At 39.5% G+C, this 19,266-nt stretch overlaps 1 protein-coding gene across 1 annotated transcript in view; it reads left to right on the top strand.

Annotated features, from left to right (window-relative positions):
• The window catches only part of DHX15 (DEAH-box helicase 15), a 49,109-nt gene that overhangs the window by 7,674 nt on the left and 22,169 nt on the right, over nucleotides 1–19,266 (top strand). Inside the window, exons 3-5 of the mRNA XM_064449232.1 lie at nucleotides 3,369–3,562; nucleotides 4,687–4,846; nucleotides 5,255–5,473. Coding sequence (XP_064305302.1) covers nucleotides 3,369–3,562; nucleotides 4,687–4,846; nucleotides 5,255–5,473 — 573 coding nt within the window. The remainder of the gene's footprint in view (nucleotides 1–3,368; nucleotides 3,563–4,686; nucleotides 4,847–5,254; nucleotides 5,474–19,266) is intronic.

Below are 19,266 nucleotides of genomic sequence, written 5' to 3'. Positions count from 1 at the left end.
TTCAGAAAGTACCTTACTGCATTACCTGTATTGCTTTTTTGACATGTGTAAGCTGAGACCAGGATTTTATAGAATTCTGCAGAAAAGTTTATGTAGTTACTCTGAACATTATGTAAAAAAAAATGGTACTTATATATGAAGACAAGATTTCTCGTTGCATGATCTGAGAATTTGAAGACCTAAAGGGTGTGTGTTCTTAATATCGATGACTTCTATTTCAAATACATCTCACTATCAAGTCATTCCTTGGGCATAAAGCTTTTCTTGAATTGTCTTACTACTTTACCCCTTATTTTCTGGAAGGGCTTAAGAAACCTAAGGCATCTTCCCTAAAAATGAGATTTAAGCTACCAAAAGCACATCAGCTGTCTTGGAAGCCTCACTGCTTCCTCTGAATTCTCTCCCTTGGAGACTGCAGATATGTTCTGAAACAATTAAGAATGTCTCTGTAGGAACATATCACTGAAAATGATCCTGCTGCCACCTAATGAAAACCTTGTTTTGCATATGATGGTGTTGCATCCTTTTTGATCAAATACTGTCTTAAAACCACTTGGGGGGTGGTTTTTTTTCTTGTTGCATTCATTGATGAGACACAAAAAGTAATTGTCTGTGGTTAAGAAACCCTCTAATACTCAAACTGAAGGTGTACGTGAACTATTGATGCTTGCTTTTATTGGTATGAAGTTGGCATTATTTGAGATGTGTAATGAATTGTTCTTCCAAAATCATTATCTTCCCTTTCTTGGTGATAGTAGAAGGCTATATAGTAGTAGGTAATCTTTTTGAGCTGCTGCCTCTCAAGTCCCTTCTGTGATATTATGTGCACATTTTTCCTTCAGTCTGGTAGAGCACCCAGGTTTGGGAATACTTGGCTTTGACAATGGAAACAACAGGAGATAAAACTCTTCTGAAAGTCTTGTTCCACATAGATATAAAAAACCCCAGAGCACTGAAGAAGTATTTTGGAAGCCAAGACCACTAATTTTCAAGCCTTTAGTATTTGCAATGGCTTGATTTGTAATTTAAACTTAGAAGGTTAAGTTAACTGTTTTCTTTAAATGCTCTCAGAATATGCTCAGTGGTGGAACGGGTGTGCTGAATTTCTTTTAGAAAGAGGTTAAGTACTTGCTGTAATAGCAACGTGTGCTCTCTTTTAAATGTGGGATCATATGTGGTGCTGGTATAATAAACTTCTTCCGTAGATGGAATAGTAAGTAGAGTAGCATCTGCTTTCAATTGGGAGTCTTAACTATACAGGGCAGGATGTTTGTTGACAATAATATAAGAGATGTTGCTTTATCAGCAAGTTTTCTTGGCAGGTGAAGTTCAGAAGCAAGGTGATTCTGAGTATAGCTCGATTTCCTGCTGTCTTTGCAGTCCACAATAGAATTGGTATGGGTAAAAGTCTGGCACCTCTTCAACTAATGAAAATTCTGAGGATTCTACCATATAACTTCTAACAGAGAAGGTGCTTTTCCCTCTCTTACCCTGCATCCCTTCGAAAACATGACTTCCCTTTGACTTTTGAATAGTCTTTGACAGCCCTCAGAGCATTTATCTTTGATCTTAGAGGCTCCTGTATGTGTAGACCCTATGTCCTCATATTCATGGCACTTATATTTGAAAATCTCTCTTTATTGAGAAAGTCCTTGAGGTTAAGGGGACTGCTAACCAAAGCTATTCCTCATGCTTTGATATTGATAAGAGTGTTGTCTTTATGGTTTTTTTTAAGGAAAGTCAAGAGTTTTGGTGATTTGTAGGGTTTTTGCATCAGTGGAGTTGAGTTAACTTTGTTGGTCTTTGCAAGAACTAGGTAAGAAGTGTTCAGTATAAGCCCAGTCATACTGAAGGAGAAAATGTAGTATGGCACAGTTCTTTTCCCTACTGTTTGTATTTTTTTTTAAAGCTGGACATGAAAAGTATTCTGGTGGTCATCTAAATCAGCTTCACACATTGAAGTCTAGGCAGCCCTTTTGTTCAATTTGACACCTGTGCTGTTTTACTGTTTACTGGAACCCACTTCTAAATTTTTTTCATGCTCTGTGGTCCAACAGACCTCCTATTTTAAAGTTTATTTTAGGACTTGCTCAGTTTAAAGTCAAGAAACCTCACCTAATATGCTTAGAGTTGAGTTTTTATTAGTGACTTGGGAAGCAAATTCCTTTCTCTACACTGCACAGTAGAACGTGTATGTTCATGTCTTTAGTGTTCAAGAACAGCTATTATTTTTAGTTTTGACTAGGATTTCCAGAAATTTGAGTTCTTTTCTTAGCAGTCTTAGTCTCCTGTCATCTTCATAGTCTTGCTTTCTTTTTTCTGTCTTTATAATGTAAGTATGCTCCCCATTTAAAGAAGTCATTACAGTCAACACTTGTCTGCTTGTGGGTGTATTCAGTGTTCAGTTACGTCCATTTTGCTGTGGAAATACAGTATTTTAGAAGAAAAATTTCCCTGGTTTAAATTGTACTGCTTTTCCTGTTATTCTGCATTAGTGCAACGTACAAATGTTATTTTTCCTCTGTAAACGTGAGCTTTATTTTAAGAGTGCTTTGGAAAGCAGTTACTGAGGAGGAATGGATTTTATTTGATCTGTAGACTTGGAACTAGTTGTGCCTGGAGATGTCTCCTCCTGAAACATCATACTGAGAACATGTTAAGAGTATTCCGTGTTCATCAGACTGTTACTGACCTTAGAAATTCTTCTGAATTGAGCTTCTTATTTTAGGTGATTCTTGCTGTTCCCAGATTCCTAACAGGAGCAGAAAACTGCTGACTGACAAATAAAATGAGTGCTAACATAGGAAGGAAAACATAAGTGTTTCACATGTGGTTGATAAAATTTCAAAAGAGCAATTATTAACCAAATAAACATAACTATTTTTAATCTTATTTGTTGTTATTCCTGGCTAAGACAATTTTTTATATCACTAAAATATTTTTTCTTAATGTATTAATAAGCAATAGTTTTTAAAGCCACAAAGTATAATCTGCTTACTCTAAAACTTAAAACAAAACTGTGCTGCAGATCTCAAAATTCTGAGTAATAACTTCAGTTTTGGTTGCTTTGGAGCATTTTGACTGCTGTTAAATATCTGTATAAGGTACTGATCTAACAGTGCTTAAAGGTACCGTGAGCCTATGTATCTCCTTGATAACTTCAAAGATAGTTATGTACATGCTTGATGTGAGCATGCTTTATTTAGTGGTATTGGGTCCAACTAGCCTACCTGTTCGCATGCTTTTGATATTTTTGTGCATGCAGTTGGCATCTCAGTGGTATCATAACTAACTTTGATGTGATACAAAGGTTACTGATCACATCTGGCCATTTGAAGTGTGTTAAAACTGAATTTTATTTTTGTCAGATCCCTCAGTGGTGCGTTGACTACATGCGCTCCCTACCTGGCCCAAAGAGGGGAGTAGCGTGTACCCAGCCTAGGAGAGTAGCAGCAATGAGTGTGGCACAGCGGGTTGCTGATGAGATGGATGTCATGCTGGGCCAGGAGGTTGGTTACTCTATTCGATTTGAAGACTGCAGTAGTGCAAAAACCATTTTGAAGTAAGTATGGCAACTGCCAGGTAGAGATGTAACACAGCTGCTAGGAGGTGGGGGGGGATCATGGGGTAGTAAAGGGTGTGAGCAGAGATGTGAAAGGAGTAATGAAAAGGGGAATGAATCTGTGAACAGGCATTTTCTGTGTCTGAGGGGAGAAGAGAGACAGGAGCATGAGCTGAGAGAAACCTGGGGTGTGGGGCTTGAGCAGAATTGAAGATCAGTCATTCCTCCTAAAGAAATCTCTGCACCCTATGGAAATTAAAATTAAGTGATGCATAAAGAAGAGGGTGGTCTGAGGAACTATTCTAATGATTAAGGTGCTATTCAGAGTAAAGCCCTTTAGTATTCAGTTTCTCTTAGTGTTACGCATTCAGCTGACTTTGTCTGTAGTACCTTCCTCCCCAGGGTAATCCTGGTGAAGTTCAGTAGCTTATCTCAGTAAGGAGAACTACCAGAGCTTCAAAACTGGCCATACCTGACTCTGGGACACATAATTCATAGTGTTTTAATTGTCAAGTGCTCTAGGTTCTTGTGCTGTGTAGGTGGAACCAGGCCCACTTATTACATCATTTGCAGGTGACATTAAGGATGCTCAGTTAAAAAAGGTTGGATCAAGGAGTAGTGATTTTCTATCACAAAGATGTCTTGTCTTTTGCTCATACCAGTAGTTGAAGGCTGAGAATAAAGTTAATGTGTAAAGAAATTGAAGTGAGATGGAAAAAGCAAAAAGCGAACAGATCATCTGCAAACAGAAAAGGGGAGAAACAATTGCAGAAGTAATATTTTTAGGATTCTGGAGGGTTTTTCCCCTTTTTTCCTGTCTCTGTAGACCTGGAAGTCTGCCAGTAATAGTCTACAAACTAGTTATAAATGTTGCTAAACCTTGTTTCCCCTTCCATTTTTTAAGCTTTCCTCCCCACTCCCACATTTAGTTATACTCTGCTGTAATTTATATTTGAAAACTTAAAATGAGCTGCTTAACCTTGTTGGAAAGTTTGCTGATGTTTCTATTTTTGAAAAAAATTGATTAAAAGCTTAGTTCAAGCAACCTAGTGAATGATACGGAAGAGTCTGTATCGGACTCAATAAATAAAATTTGTGTTTAAATTGCTTTTGTCTCTATTCAGGTATATGACTGATGGTATGTTACTTCGTGAAGCAATGAATGATCCTTTGCTGGAGCGCTACGGTGTTATAATTCTTGATGAGGCCCATGAGAGAACACTGGCTACTGATATTTTGATGGGAGTTTTGAAGGAAGTTGTAAGACAAAGATCTGATTTGAAGGTCAGTAATGCTGAAGTTCAACAACATCTCCTTTCTAGTTGCAGGCATACGAAATAAGGTATCTCTGTGCTTACTGTTAGCCGATTTTTATAATGAACTGAAGTAGATCAAGTGTTTTTTCATCTAATGATAATCTGGATTGGAAAGATAACCATAAGAAATTCTTGATGCAGTTTGTATTGAGGAAAGTACTAGAAACAGCATAACTGTGGCTTATCTTAGTCAAATATGAAAAGGTTTTTTCTTGGACCTTTGTAACAAGGGTACTGTATTTAGGTGATAAAAACATGCTTAAATCACAGTCAACATTTCAGTTTAGTTTCTTATTGCTACATACTGTATCCATAACATTTCACAAATTCTTGTTAACCTTTGGAGTAACTCTTTTTTTGTCCTCCAAACCTCCAGGTTATAGTTATGAGTGCTACTTTAGATGCTGGGAAGTTTCAGATCTATTTTGATAACTGTCCTCTTCTAACTATCCCGGGTCGCACCCACCCTGTGGAGATATTCTATACTCCGGAACCAGAAAGGGACTACCTTGAGGCTGCCATTCGAACAGTCATCCAGATTCACATGTGTGAAGAAGAGGAAGGAGATCTCTTACTCTTTCTTACTGGACAGGAGGTACTTTTTTCATATTTTTTTTTCTTCCATTGTTCCATATAGAAACTGTTCTAAAGTGGCTTGTGTAGACTGAAATGTTCAGTTTCCTTTTCTAGTTCACCATTTGAATGGCCTGAGGTTCTCTACCTGCCATACACTTCAGGCCCTTAATAATTTTATGTATCTGTAATAAGCATATGCTGTGCAAGCCCTCTCTAAAATGAAAATTCTAATCTTAACTCATGTACTTCTAAAATAGAAGCCTATAGTATAAACACTAGCTTTGTACTGATGTGAACTCAGAAGTTCTGAGTACCCGGTAGCGTCCATGTTTTGACTGAAAACGTAGTTCTGTGCATTTCTGGATGTGTATTGTACAACTTATCTGAAGAATAATGCTTTGGTTCTGCTACTCAGCTGACTGTAGGAGTTCTAATAAAAATGTTTGGATTTTGTTTTTATGAATAGGTTTGAGTATTAGTTTGTATTCTTTCTGTACCATGAACACTGGGAGTTGTGTCTCAGAAGTGGACTTGGTGCCTTGCAAGAGGATTGTACAAAACCTCATAAGCTAAACTACATCAGGAAATAAGAAATTTCTGGAAATCTTAAATCCTTTGCTTGAAATAAACTGGGTTTTTTGTAGTCCTACTCTTTGCTTTGACCCTCTTCTGAGTGTCCTGTTAGATTGAGATGGAGAAGAGGTAAAAAAGCCCATAAGCATTGTGAAAGTTTGCTTGACTGGATCAACCTAAAACTAATATTTGGGGGGGTGGGGAACACAGCAAAAAATGTTTTTCTGACTCATTCTTTTTGCAGTCACTCCTTGAAGAAATACCCTTCAGAGGATGTGGTACAATTCAGTGTCTTTAATCTCATCATGCCTAGTCTTAACTATGCTGAGCGGGGGAAAATGGTACAAATACCATGTGATGCTAAAGGTACACAGGCTTCTTATGTAGATTTGCCAGTCATAAAGATGTGTTGCCTCTTAGATGATTTTTAAAAGATTTGGTTAAAATGTCTTTTGGCAGGTTGGCTCCTCCCTTAGAAAACCAAAACAATGACTGTCCTGGTATAAGCAGATATTCTGGCCTTTGCATTTGTAATTCTTTGTTTGCAGTATTGCTGTGAGTTCAAGTATAGGTAGGGGAAAAAACTTTAACAGTTGTGGCTTTGAAACCTGCCTGTTTGGTTTTAGTTTTAAGTTCTAGTTCAGACTAGTCTGGCAGGTAAATGTGAGAATTCGTGAAATAACTGTTGCAAGTGGGTAAATGAACCAGTGGCACCAGAAAAGACGGCTTCTTCCTTTCTTGTGTGCAGCTGTTTCAGACTTTGTTTTCTTATCAGCAAGCTAAATCAGGCTGGTCTTCAACCTTTCATGAATAATAAATACTTGCCTTTCTAATTATCAATTAAAACATACATCCTTGCTGCATCAGCTGCTATGTATTTTTTCTAAATAGTCTATTAATGGGAGTTGGGGGCAGGGGGTGGGACTGCCTTCAGATGTTGCCACTCACATTTGGCAAGTGGCTCTAGACCCAGCTGGTCTAGTACTAGCCAGTGCTACAGAGGTACTGTGTTCTATTGTATGAACAAGTTCTTTGATTTCCACTGGGTTGATTCACAGGACAAAGTATTATAAAAAAATTTTTAATAAAATCATGTACATAATACATGTTCATATGTACAGGTATTATATGCATAAATGAATCTAACAATATCCCTCTATTGCCTTACTGAATCACTTATGTTGGTAAGCTACCATCCTCTGTTTTGTCTGGAGTTCTCCAGTCCATGTATCGATGGATGATACTGTTTGGGGGCACTGGAGGAGTGGCTCTGCCTGGAGCTACTCTGAATTTAGCTAGCTAGCATGAAGTTGAAGTCTGGTTTAGCCCCTATAGAGGCACTTTGAACTGTTGTGTCCATTTCGATTCACCATGCTTTAGGGCCTCTGAGGTCAGTCGCTGAGCCTCGTAATACAGTCTGTGTGTACTACTGCTGAATCTAGAGTGATTGGACCTACTGTAATCTCAAGAACTGGAAAGTGCGCTCTAGGCTCCACTAGTGCTATGTGTTTTGGGTTTGGTAGGCTTAGTGGCTTGGGTCTTACCATTGATATTTTTTTTGCTGGCTCAGGGTAGAAATGATTTGCAGTTGTTTTGCATTCTGGAAAACAATATGAACAAGGGTGCAGGATGATTTGATTTTCTTGTCAGAAAGATGAATTTATAAAGCTAGATGAAGTTATATAAAGGGTTTTAGGTGGAACCATGCAAGTGTGAACTATTTTGAGTTTGAGTCTTCAGTTGAGTAATTGCAGTGGTCTGAGGCAGAATGAAGGTCCTTACTAACTACTGCCTTCAGTTCCCACTGAATTTGAAGTAATTTTAAATGGGTAATAAGTTAATTAGTACAGATTATTTAAGATATAAGGTTGATGATGGAACCTGGAGATACTAGGGAAGATTCTGTGGTGTCAGGCCCAAAAATAAAAAGAGGTTTAAATATATTTGGAGACCAAAGGAATCTTAATTGTGTAAGCCTGTTACTGGATGAAGATAAAATTGTTGTTAACGGTGCAGAAAAGAGTGTTCAATTAAAACTTCCTGAGTTCTGAAAGGAGCAGAAGTATATGATTGTTTTGTATGAGCCGCTTTGTGGTCTGTTAGTAACAAAGGAGGATGTTTTAAAAACAACATCTATTAGGAATAAACATTTTGAAACAGGACTTGTATCCCACACTCCCTGTAAGGAGGAGAGCTAATCTGTTGACTTTGAAAACAAAGAAAAATCCACTGTGGTATATCAGGGAGATTCCAGAAGATGGAAATAATGTTTGTTTTGTGCCAATATTCAAAAAAGAGATGACCTGGATAACAGTAAGCCAGCTTGCCTGTCATCAGTCACAGGCAAAATTGGAAACTGACATGGAATTCTGTTCATGAGGAAATAGTATAATTACCTTTCAGTCAATGTACCTTTCTTAGACAATAGGTTTTGTCAAACTTGTTCTCGGTCATTGAGATTACGGATTTGGTAGTCTAGTTGTGTAGATACACATTTGTTAAGCTTGACGTTAAATGTCACAGGACTTGATCACCTGGAGGTCTGAGGCAGATGGCTTATTGTCTACTGGAGTTCTGCTAAGACAGTATTAGATTTCACACTCCATTAAGATCAGTAATCTGCGAGAGTAGGTGTAAAATCCTTACAGATTAAACGTATGGGGTGGGGGAGACGGAAATAATGACACAGAAACTATAGATCTGTCTGCATATCTTGCAGTGCAGGCACTTATGAATGCAAAGTATGTTCTCTGGCACCCGACACCCTTTTCTCCATAAAGCCAAATGCATCGTTACAGATTCAGGAGGAAGAATCAAGGCTGCATCTGGAAATTTGAAGTGTAGATCAGTGCTGCTGTTCTTCATTGTAGATAAATACACTAAAAGATATTGTTGTGAAGTTCTAGTGTCAGTGTTCCGGAAAGGTTTAAGATGCAGTGTTGGCTACAGGCTGCCTGACCAGGCAGACAGAGTGGATGAGGCCCTCTGTAGACAAACAGGAGCAGCTTCATGTTCACAAGCCCTGGTCCTCATGGGGGACTTCAACCACCCCAATATCTGTTGGAGGGACAACCCAGCAGGGCATAAGCAATCCAGATTTCTGGAATGCATTGATGATTGAAAACTTTCTTTTCCAAGCAATAGAGGAGCCAACAAGGAGAGCTGCTACGCTGGACCTTGCTGTCACCAAAAAGAAGGGGCTGGAGGGGAATGTGAAGCTCAAGGGCAGCTTTGGCTGCAGTGACCATGAAATGGTGGAGTTCAGGATCCTTAGGGCACTGAGGAGGGTGCACGGTAAGCTCACTGCCCTGGGCTTCAGGAGAGCTGACTTTGGCCTCTTCAGGGATCTGCTTGGTAGAGTACCATAGGATAAAGCCCAGGAGGGAAGGGGGCCCAAGAAAGCTGGTTAATATTCAAGGATCACCTCCTCCAAGCACAGGAGCAAAGAGGAAGTCAAGCAAAAATGCCAGGAGGCCTGCATGGATGAACAAGATACTCCGGGACAACCTCAAACATATGAAGCCTACAGAGGGTGGAAGCCAGGACAGGTAGCCTGGGAGGAATACAGGGAAATTGTCCAAGCAGCCAAGGGTAAGGTTAGGAAGGCTAAAGCCCTGATAGAACTGAATCTGACCAGAGATGTCGGGGGCAAGAAGGAAAGCTTTTAGAGGTCTGCCGGTGGTAGAGACTAGTGAAAAGGTGGGCCCTCTCCAGAGGGAAATAGGTGACCCAGTTACCCAGGATACGGAGAAGGCTGAGGTACTCAATTACTTTTTTTGCCTCAGTTTTTACCAGCAAGTGCTCAAGCCACACAGCCCAAGTTGCAGAAGGCAAAGGCAGGGATGGGGAGAATGAAGACCTGCCCACTGTAGGGGATGATCAGGTTTGAGACCACCTAAGGAACCTGAAGGTCCACAAGTCTATGGGACCTGATGAGATGCATCCATGGGCCCTGATGGAACTGGTGGATGAAGTTGCTAATCCACTTGTCAGTCATATTTGAGAAGTTGTGGTAGTCTAGTAAAGTTCCCAGTGACTGGAAAAGGGGAAAAATAAGCCCCATTTTAAAAAAGGAAAAAAAAAGGAAGAACTGGGGAAGTACAGGCCAGTCAGTGTCCCCTTTGTGCTGGGTAAGATCATGGAGTAGATCCTCCTGGAAACTATGATAAGGCACACAGAAAATAAGGAGGTGATTGGTGACAGCCAACATGGCTTCACTAGTGCCTGGCAAATTTGGTGGCCTTCTCTAACAGGGTTACAGCATTGGTGGATAAGGGAAGACCAACTGATATCATCTACCTGGACTTGTGCAAAGCATCTGACACTGTTCCGCACCACATCCTTGTCTCTAAATTGGAGAGATGTGGATTTGACAGATGGACCACTTGGCGGATAAGGAATTGCCTGGATGGTTGCACTCAGAGTTGTGGTCAACGGCTTGATGTACAGGTGGAGACCAGTGATCAGTGGCATTTCTCAAGGGCCAGTATTGGGACTGGTGCTGTTTAACGTCTTTGGCAACATGGGCAGTGGGATTGAGTGCACCCTCAGCAAGTTTGCTGATGACACCAAGCTGTGTGGTGTGGTCAACACACTGGAGGGAAGGGTTGCCATCCAGAGGGGCCTTGACAGGCTTGAGAGGTGGGCCTATGCAAACCTCATGAAGATCAACAAGGCCAAGTGCAAGATCTTGCACATGGGTTAGAGCAATCCAAGCACAAATACAGGCTGGATGGAGAATTGATTGAGAGGAGCCCTGAGAAGACCTTTGGGAGGGGTTGGTTGATGAGAAGCTCAACATGACCTGGCAATGTGCGCTTGCAGGCCAGAAAGCCAACTATCCTGGGCTGCATCAAAAGAAGCATGACCAGCAGGTTGGGGGAAGTGATTCTCCCTCTCTACTCCTCTCTTGTGAGACCTCACCTGAAGTAGTGCGTTTGGCTCTGGGGCCCCCAACATAAAAAGGATGTGGACCTGTTGGAGTGAGTCCAGAGGAGGGCCACAAAGATGACCAGAGGGCTGGAGCACCTCTCCTATGAGGACAGGCTGAGAGAGTTGGGGTTGGTCAGCCTGGAGAAAAGAAGGCTCCAGGGAGACCTTATTGCAGCCTTCCAGTACCAGCAGGTGCATGAAAGCTGGAGAGGGGCTTTTTACAAGGCCATGTAGTGAGAGGACAAGGGGTGATGGCTTTAAACTGAAAGAGGGTAGATTCAGATGAGATACAAGGAAGAAATTCTGCACTCTGAGGGTGGTGAGGCACTGCAACAGGTTGCCCAGGGAAGTTGTGGATGCCCCATCTGTGGCAGTGTTCAAGGCCAGGTTGGATGGGGCTTTGAGCCACCTGGTCAGGTGGAAGGTGTCCCTGCCCCCACAGTGGGGGGGAGTTGGCGAAGATGGCCTTTAAGGTCCCTTCTAATGCAAACCATTCTGTGATTCTACGAAAAGAGTTGCAAAATACTTCTGAGGTTTTGGTAGAACGTTTTGTAAATGAGGATTTATTTTAAAGGTACACTTTTTTCCTCACAGTGAGGCTTTTTAAGCACTGGAACTGAAAGAAAGTAGCAGAGACTTTCATAAGAGGAAACTGAAGTAAAAATCAACAACTGTCTTAGACTTAGCGGTAATGATTGGGTGAGGTTAAGGCAGTAAGTGTACTGGGCTGCAATGAACACAGGCTGTGTCTTGTTTAGCCTTGCATAGAAAGTATTGAGGGGTTGGGGAGTATAAATCAGAAGAATAATATTAATTGCATTCAGATGCTAAAAAGGGAGGAAGCTTTTTTGCTTTTAATTCATTCAAGATAATGGCAATATTAAATATTATGAATAGACTGGGTCATAAAGATTCCGAATATAGGAATCATGATGAGACAAATTCAGTTTTGCCTGAAGTCAAGATCAGTTCTCAGTTATGGTCAAGTGTTGACTTGTTCCATGGATGACTTCTTTTGTCTAAGTACCTCATTTTACAAAGCTTTGTTTCTCTGAATTTGTATTCAGAGCATCTCCTGAAATGGTGCAGCTCTTAAGGCTAGTTCTCATTAATGTTGTTTCCTCATTTTAGCTTGTAGCAGTTTGCTTTTATTCCTGGAGGAAGAAAGGGAAATTAGTGAAGTTCCAGTGGCTTTAAGGACAAATAAAAAATTTCTAGAAGGTTCATGCCATCAAAACCGGGTGTGGCTGGCAGTGCCCCCTGTCTGTGATAGGAACTTGAAAGAGAAAGGGGAAGGTTAAGGTGTCTTGCAGATATTTCTGGTTTGGGGAGTCCTTTTTATTTATGCACTTAGTTTTTTCCCTGCATAGTCATTTTACACAAGGTAAACTGCCTTATACTTTTGGTTTTATTCTTAGTTTCGTTCAGGGTTTAACAGTTATGCCTACTTGACTCATTTATCCAAGGTGAAGCTAAATCTAACCGTATAGTGTAGCAACTGATCTGCTGTAGGTAAGACTGTCATCTCCTATTTAAGAGTTTTAAGTATGTTCTAACTGGAGCAGTCTTAAAGTTTTGCCCACCTCATGAGAATTCTTTTAAGTGGTCCAAATACAGGGTCAGCTGAAGAAAGAGTTTCTGAAATAATGTTCCAAGGACCATGTTTACAAAAGCACTGAATTCAGTTTTGCATGCCAAGTTCTTGAATTATTCCGTTAAGTGTGCTTAAAGTGACATCTCTAGTCAACATCTTTTTGTAGAAACAGTTTTCTAAGGATAATGGAATACAGTTTAGATCTTGAGTGGAGCCTGACCAGCAAGTTAAACGGATGTTTATATATACCAGTTTGGCCTGTGAGCCAGAATGAATGCCAGCACTTGAAGTACGTTGGTGGCTCGGGGTAACTTGCGGTCAGTCACTGAGTAACTGCTGTTTGGTATTAGCATAATTTCAAGCCTCATCCATGGCACCACAGATGGGTCCTGCACACAGGCAAAATGGAAGGGAATTCAGGTTATTGGATTGTTAGCTTAGTGGGAGCAATTTCACTCAGTAACTTCGTTGCTGCTGGTCTTCCTGGATTTCTTTTTGTCTGGGTTTTTGACTACCATTGAATGGAACTTTTTTAATGCAAGAATCTTGACAGTATTTATTTAGCACAAACTTGCTTCTTAAAGGTGTGGTTCACTCACTCAATATATGTAACTGCTCCTATAATTCTTTTCTGTATCATTTCTTGCTAATAGTAACCTTTTCAGTATGAGCACCTTATGTTTTACTGCAGAAATACCATTGGGGAAGAAATGAAAGTGAATTTCTACTGAGCATTGAATTTGAATAGTGTAATAAAGACTTTATTTTCAACAGCAGGTAAAGGAAAAAATATGGTACATGGTAAGATGCAAAATTGGTCTCTTTGGTTAATTTTGTACAGCTCCTTTTAGATGAACTGCTAATGATATGTTCAAATCCTTAGTTTTTAATGGGGAGCTAGGGAATATTAAGTATTGGAGTATTGAAGTGATAAACAAGCAGTGGAGATAGGGTGTTGGAGGCAGCTGATGAGGTACTGGTTTGTGGTTCATTTATTTCTGAGTCTCTCTGTGTGTGTTCTGACACAGCCCAAGGAACCACCATGTTTCTAAATTAAACTGGCACAGACCACCTTTAAAAGTCACACCTAGAAGATTTTCTGTGATAAGGCTTTCAAAAATGAGATCTTATAGGAAAAAAAAGTTGATATTACTAAGTATGACCTAGTAATACTAAGTCCTGCTCATGTTTTCAGTCTTGTAGTATTTACTAATGCAAATCAAAGAGGGGGAGGTTGGGTGGGATTTAAGCATTAGTCCCATTTGTGGTACTCTTGAAGAAAAGCCATAGGAAAACTATGAATTCTGTCCCTCTTAGTTTCAAACGCTGACAGCTTTTCATCATGTCTTCCCAGATACTTTCTGTCAAGTTAAAGAAACAGGGTTCTTCAGGAGACTCTCCTTTTGTGCCCATCCCATGCTATCCTTTGAACAATGTGGAAGGTTTTATATTTACTTTCTGCAATTGGGGACAGAAAGGAAACTTTAGCACTGTTACAGTGATAGAATAAAAAAGGATTTAGTTTTACAAATAAGAGGGGTAGGAGTTCAACTCTACCCTCTGTGTTTTGTTCTAGCTACGTAGTTTTTTCTGCATGTTCTGGGGAGAGGGATGCAAGCAGTACTGGGAGACAGAAGGACAGACTGTGAAAAGAGAATCTTGAGCATTAAAGAAACCTGCAGCCAGTGCTTTCTGTGGTGAGTTTAACTGTTGCAAAGGAGTAAGACACTGTTGCAAAGGAGTAAGACACTGTTGACCAGAGAGCAGCCATTCAATACTTGCAGTACAAACAGTAAATGCAGCCAGGTCTGTTTCCACGGTTTCAGTCCAGCAATTTTAGCTGTGAAGTATCTCGAGGTGACACTGAATACATTTATCTCACTGAATGGTTAGAAGTTCTCGAGTACTTAATTTTGATGACAACCTGAAGCATTAAATATGCATGCTTCCTTTCTGCCTGAAAAGCACCTATAGCTCTTCAGTGTTCTTCATTGAAACTGTAAGATGCACACATTTTGAAAAAGGTTATACATTTTGTGTACTATTACTATAGTATTTAACACTGTTTGGGGCAGGCGTGACTTGGGACTGCTGTTCCCGCTTTTGAGTACTTGCATGTATAGTTATACATGCTTAGATGAAGTCTTCTCACTGTATTTCAATGGAGCTGGAGCAAAAGTTCTGCTCTGTGTTAGCTTGAATAATTTAATATAACCAGTTATTTCACTTGTTGCTGTATAGATCTGCCATGAGAAGGGGAAAAGCAAGGAAAGCACTGTGCCTCTAAGTTGTTGAGAGCTTCATATGAATAGTAGGTGTTGCTGTCCCCATCCAGAGAATGCTAAAATCAAATATAGGCAGCAGTCCTGGCATTCTGAGAATTCAGGGCTCCTTTTGTCAACACGCTTCAAACTCAGAGTTTCCCTCTGGTCTGGTGGATCTTTGCATTTCTAGCTGCACAGGAAGACAGCTTCAGTGAGAGGAATAAAAATTACTGCACCCAAGGGTGGTTTGGTTTTTTATTAGGCACTGGTCGTCAGCCTGCCTTTCTTTGGAAAAGTGGGTTAAGATGGAGTAGAAATCCTGTCAGATTCAGGAGGCATAAGTAACCTACTTACTGTTATGTGAAAATATAGTTGGCTGCACTACTGTTTCCAGTGAATTAGAGGGAAACTATACACCCTGTTCTTGCTTTGTTTTCTAAACAAGACACTGCTGAGCATTGGTTCCCATACAGACTTAGGTGTTGCTGAAATTGGTGGCACAATGGAAGTTTCTCTTGAAATCCTGAAGCTTTTTGGTGTCTCAGAATTGCTTTCTGATGCTTAAACTCCTGAAATCTACCTAATTTGGCAGGTATTCTAAATATTGCCTGTTGTCTACCAGTTGTTTGAAAACAAAGCAGCATGCTCAGGATTGTGTGTAGAACCAGCCTTAATCACACCAATTTCTTGGAAGGAATACCATTTAAATTAGCTTAAATTTGATGTAATAGTAATCTTGTTCAAATTATTCTCCAGTTACTGCATTTTCTTCCTTTCAGAAACTGTCTTTATTTAGATGTGGGTACAAAATAAAAATTATTAACTTCCTCACTTGGATGTTTAGATGACTTTGTTTCTCCTGGTTGAAAAAGATTCACCACCCCATTACCTCCTTTATCACTAGTATGTCCTTAAAAAGAAATATTTTCTCTTTGCTGATTCTTGCCTGTCTTTGGATCTCTTCCAAGGAGAATTGGTTATGGTGACGATGGTGTAGAAGAATGTTGAGGACTCTATTGATATTTGAAGTGTACTCTTACGGAGTTCTTAACTGCTTCTTGACTCTAGTTTCCATAGCATTTCAGCTGAACTATAGATACTGTACAAATATTGTTAACTCATTTTGATTGGATCAAGCAAGAAACTTTTGGGAATTTTAAAGTACATAATATACTGTCTGGGACAATTCTGTTGACTAGACATTGTGAAGTATAGATATGTTGAGTGTATGTGTCACTCCTGGCTTGAGATGAGCATTTTAGCTAGTGTGTAACATCTCCTCTCCTTCTGGTCTGTTCGCTAACTGTCTGTGTTTTGGTAGTTGGCTCTTTTTAGAATGAGACAATTTAATTGACTGCAATTTTACTGAGGATTGTTTCTCAAATGATACTCCTAAGAAGTCTTCAGTTTTGTGAGGAACTAGGATTGAGTTCAGTCTAGTAACTTCAGCATTGCCTGAGGCTCACGCTTCTTGCATGTTAGGCCTCCTTTCTTCTTGGATTAATTCTGAAGTAGGTCTTTGCTGTTGCACTGGGCAGTCACCGGCCTAACTGTGGCTTCTCTGATCCTGCGTCTGATCCTGCTTCCAGTGCCCTGGTATCTGCTATCTCAGGTAGTCAGTGTGATAGTCAGGGCTCTGGGGAGTTTCTCAGGCATAATCTAAATGCAAAGGCAAGTTGCGCTTTACCTGCCCTCTCTTCCTTCCCTCCAAGAAGGAATAAACTCCTCTTACATGTGAGTTGATGGAATAATTGCTTTTCAAGGGGTTTTGTAATGGATTTGGAGTAGATGGTGTGCAAATATTTAAGTGTGTGTGGTTTTTTAAAAAAAAGCCTTTCATACTTGTCAGGACTATTGAATTAGACTTGCTGAATCTTCAGAGGATTAAAGTTAGGATTGTGCCTTCAACCGTATCTCTTCTATCTCCGGACTTAAATGTTTTCATGTGACACAAATGAATCTCTAACACTTAAATGAATCCTTAATACTTTCAGATTACTTACTCTTACTACACATATGCCTTCTAGATTATGTACCTTGGGAGACCAGTTTTCGTCTTCTGCTGGAATTGGAGGGTAGTTGTGGATACAGCAGAAGTACAGAAATAGTTTTCTGCCAGTGTGCTTAAAAAAAACCACAACCTTTTTCCTTTTTTCCCCCCTCTTTATTTCTTTAAACAATTCAGTACTAAAGAACTCTTACTGTATTTAGATGAGTGGCAGTGGTTCTTGGTGAATTACATCCTTCTTTCAGCAGTTTATGATGAGAGTTCCATAGTTACCTCTGCAAATCTGTGGAGAATAATGGATATATATGCACTTGCCATCTCTATGTTGAAGTATCTTAATGAGTCCTGATTGGGGATACTTTGAAACTACATTGGGAAACTGTAGGGAGAAACAACACTTATCTCTTCTGAAAGATTATAGGTGGCTGTGAACACACATGGCCTGAAGAAAGTAGTGCTTTCATTTATCACCGCTTGCTTGTATTTTACTATCTCTGAAGTATAAAACTGTCCTGGAGTCTCTAGTCATTACTGTCGAAGATTAAGCATCCTGACCAGCATGGGAGCTTTCCCAATTACACAGTGTAATCTGCTCAAATTCCATGAAACCATGTAGTGACCTTCAGATCAGGAGCTAAGGTCTGTGCTGTATTTTTGTTTTAGCATTTGGCTCATGGTTTTTCAAAAGATACAATCTATATTAAATATTTAACAGGCCCAAGTATCAGCTTGTCAAGGCTCTTAAATAGGTGCAAATTTGAGAGGGAGTGTTGCTGCCTAGTTAGTCAACTATTTACTTTTAACATGTTGTCTTTTTACATAAACACCATTATTAAATTATTAATTTACCGAGCTACTATGTATGATCTATCAGTTCAGTTAGGTTTTTCCTTTTCACTGGGAGGCTGTTACTGAGCTTAGAAATGGTGCTTATTGGCAGAACACCAGATATTGACATCTGTGCAAAGAAATTCATTCTGTATTAATAAACCAGTAGGGGGCATTCCAGCTCAGTTTCTTGTATGCCCCATGTATTTTATGAAGGGTCTATTGGATTTGTTGGCAGAGTGCACCTTTGTTTAAAAGGTTTTTTTGAAAATATCTGCAGTACATTCAAACTGGCAAGATACTGCCAGAAAGCATTAGGCTTGCTATTAAAGGGTTCCTTGTCATCAAAGAGGAGGAGCCTTCATTTTGCTATGGTTACGTTAATTATAAATGCTGATCAATACAGAGCATGAGAATTGTATTATCTGTGCTTCTTTAAAACATACTCAATTCAGTTGTGCTGGAAAATTACAAGTCTCTTTAAGAAGAAAAAAAGACCCAGATTTGTTCCAGGATATATCTGAACTTAGAGTTTCTGAAAAGGAGGTTGCTTTTGCTTTTCTAACTATAGTTTAAAGCAGTGATTTTACACTTAACCTGTTCTCTATATTTGCTTGAGGGTCTTAACTCACCAGCTTGAAGCTGAAGTGACGCTTATTTGTGATAAGAGAGGTCTGGCCTCTCTTCTCGGAGTAAGTTGTAGCCGTTTTTTGCTTTTGCCTACTGTTGCTTCTTGTCATGATGACTTAATTGGTTCATCAGATGTTCTAGTGGAATATCGGTAGTTGGTAAGTGTGCCTCTTACTTATACCACTGGAGGCTCTGTTGTACCTTTTAAGTTGAAGTTAATGAATTGTGTTATTCATTGACCTAAAATTCTGTGCACTTTAATCTTCATTAAATTTTCTGTTAACTAGAGGTCACTTAGCTGACTTAAGTGTAGTTGTTTTAAAATGAAATGGAATTATAAATGATGGGGGTGTGCTGGACTTTCTTGTATGGTAACCTAGTCAGAAAATAGGCTCGCAAATACTGCAGAAAATACTATGGTAAAAAAGGCATGAAAAATCTTTCTCATCTTCAGAGTATTTCACTAACTTATTCTTAAGCTTGGATGGGATTTCAGTTAAAGTAAAATCTGAAACACTGGATTGAGAGGTTTGGTTTTGAGCATCCATGTTTATACTGTAAAGGTGTTTGTTCTCATTAGGTACAATGAAGCAAATCTTCCATATAATTGCATTAGTGATATGTGACATTAAAGCTTAATTGGCTTATTTTAAATATCTTGCACATCAATTTCTTCTAGATTGTGAAAATTGAAAAGGTCATGAGTGCAGTTTAATATTCCAGGGTGAGAGATTTCAATTTTAGTACAATTTGTAGAGAATTAATTAGGAAACATGGCTAAAAGAAAAAGGATGTTGAATGCAAATTAGGCTGTTCATTAGAGTATAGAAGCTGAAGCATCTTGAAGTATTGTGGAAATTGGATTGCAAATTCAGTAAGCACCTTTTAAAAAATTACTTTTTAAGTTAGAAGTTACTGTAATTGTTCTTCAGGGTGTAGGCTTAATATTATTGTCATAAGGCACTCTAAATAGTGTGCTGCCT

The sequence above is a fragment of the Phalacrocorax carbo genome, chromosome 4 (assembly GCF_963921805.1).
Source record: "Phalacrocorax carbo chromosome 4, bPhaCar2.1, whole genome shotgun sequence".
Classification (NCBI taxonomy): domain Eukaryota; kingdom Metazoa; phylum Chordata; class Aves; order Suliformes; family Phalacrocoracidae; genus Phalacrocorax; species Phalacrocorax carbo.
Note: the sequence above shows the minus strand (reverse complement) of the source record. Positions and strands in the feature narration are given on the sequence as shown.